General features: G+C 43.9%; 1 protein-coding gene across 1 annotated transcript in view; it reads right to left on the reverse strand.

Annotated features, from left to right (window-relative positions):
- Positions 1 to 229: 229 nt before the first annotated feature.
- The window catches only part of LOC106013483, a gene marked incomplete at its 3' end in the record, with an annotated part of 4842 nt that continues 3897 nt past the window's right edge, over positions 230 to 1174 (reverse strand). The window contains 1 exon segment of the mRNA XM_013089359.1: positions 230 to 402. Within this exon segment, the coding sequence (XP_012944813.1) occupies positions 253 to 402 (150 nt within the window).

The following is a 1174-nucleotide window of genomic DNA, read 5'->3' on the forward strand; positions in this document are numbered from 1 at the left end:
AAGAGTTAATTTTAAAATCCAAAGCGCTACACATTTTGTTGTTGTTGTTGTTATTGTTTTGTTGTTGTTATTGTTGTTGTTGTTGTTGTTGTTGTTGTTGTTGTTGTTGTTGTTGTTGTTGTTGTTGTTGTTGTTGTTTCTGTTAAACACCAAAGAGCCTGTTGATAGAAATGGGCTGGGTCAAAAAATGATAATAAGGGGGGAGGGGGAGGGGACGCTTGTTCGGTACCTTAGAGTAGTTGATCTCAATCTTTAGTGGCCGAAGTCGTTGGGGTTGAAGTTGGTCAAAGGCGCGCCCCCACGTCCGCGGGAGTTCTGGCGTCCGCTTCGGCTGTTGGTGAAGGGCCATCGGCTGTAATCGGTCTTTCCGAAACTGTCAACCTGGGGCTGGATCATTGGGATCTAGCAAGGGGGGGACGGGACGACAGTTTAGTTATTGAGTTTATAGTGAGAGTTTTAAAGCATTTGTAATACTAATAGATCAAAATATTATAGGTGCAGTTGCGGAGCGGGTAGTGCGCTCGTCTCCGAAGCGGAAAGTCCGGGTTCGAGCCTCGGTTCGGACACGGATTCCGCCCCCCCCCCTCCTGCCTACCCAGCAGTAATGGGTACCTGACTTCGAGTTGGGGAAGTATAGGCGGTGTGGAAAGGAACAGGTCACCCTAGCACAATATGCCGAAGGTCCAGGAAGTTGTCTCACTAACAAGGCAATCCCCAATGTCCGGATCGGATGCGGGAACAGTTTTCCTTTTCTTTACTAGAGAGTAACATACAAAGTAAAAAGGGAGGACAGAGAAGGCAATAAACGCATGGGTTATCTGGAGGGGCGAGAAAAACAGTTGGGTTTATGTCATAGTGCGAGTTTTACGGGAGAGGTGGTAAAAACAACAGTTGGGTTTAGTTTATAAAGCGAGTTTAACGGCATTTGCAGAACAAATATTTCATAACACAAATGGCAAAAAATAAAAGTATTACTAGAGAGTATCCTTTAAAGAAAAGAATAGCGATTAATAGGAAAGAAGAAGCAAACCACAAGAAAAAACAAAACAATAGAAGAATTTCCGTGATCAGAAAGACAGAAACAAGGACAGACAGACACAAACAAAGATAGACAGACACAAACAAAGATAGACAGATAGTCGAAACGACAGAACAGCAGGCAGAAAAAAAAACC

Source organism: Aplysia californica, unplaced genomic scaffold (genome assembly GCF_000002075.1).
Source record: "Aplysia californica isolate F4 #8 unplaced genomic scaffold, AplCal3.0 scaffold00936, whole genome shotgun sequence".
Lineage (NCBI taxonomy): Eukaryota > Metazoa > Mollusca > Gastropoda > Aplysiida > Aplysiidae > Aplysia > Aplysia californica.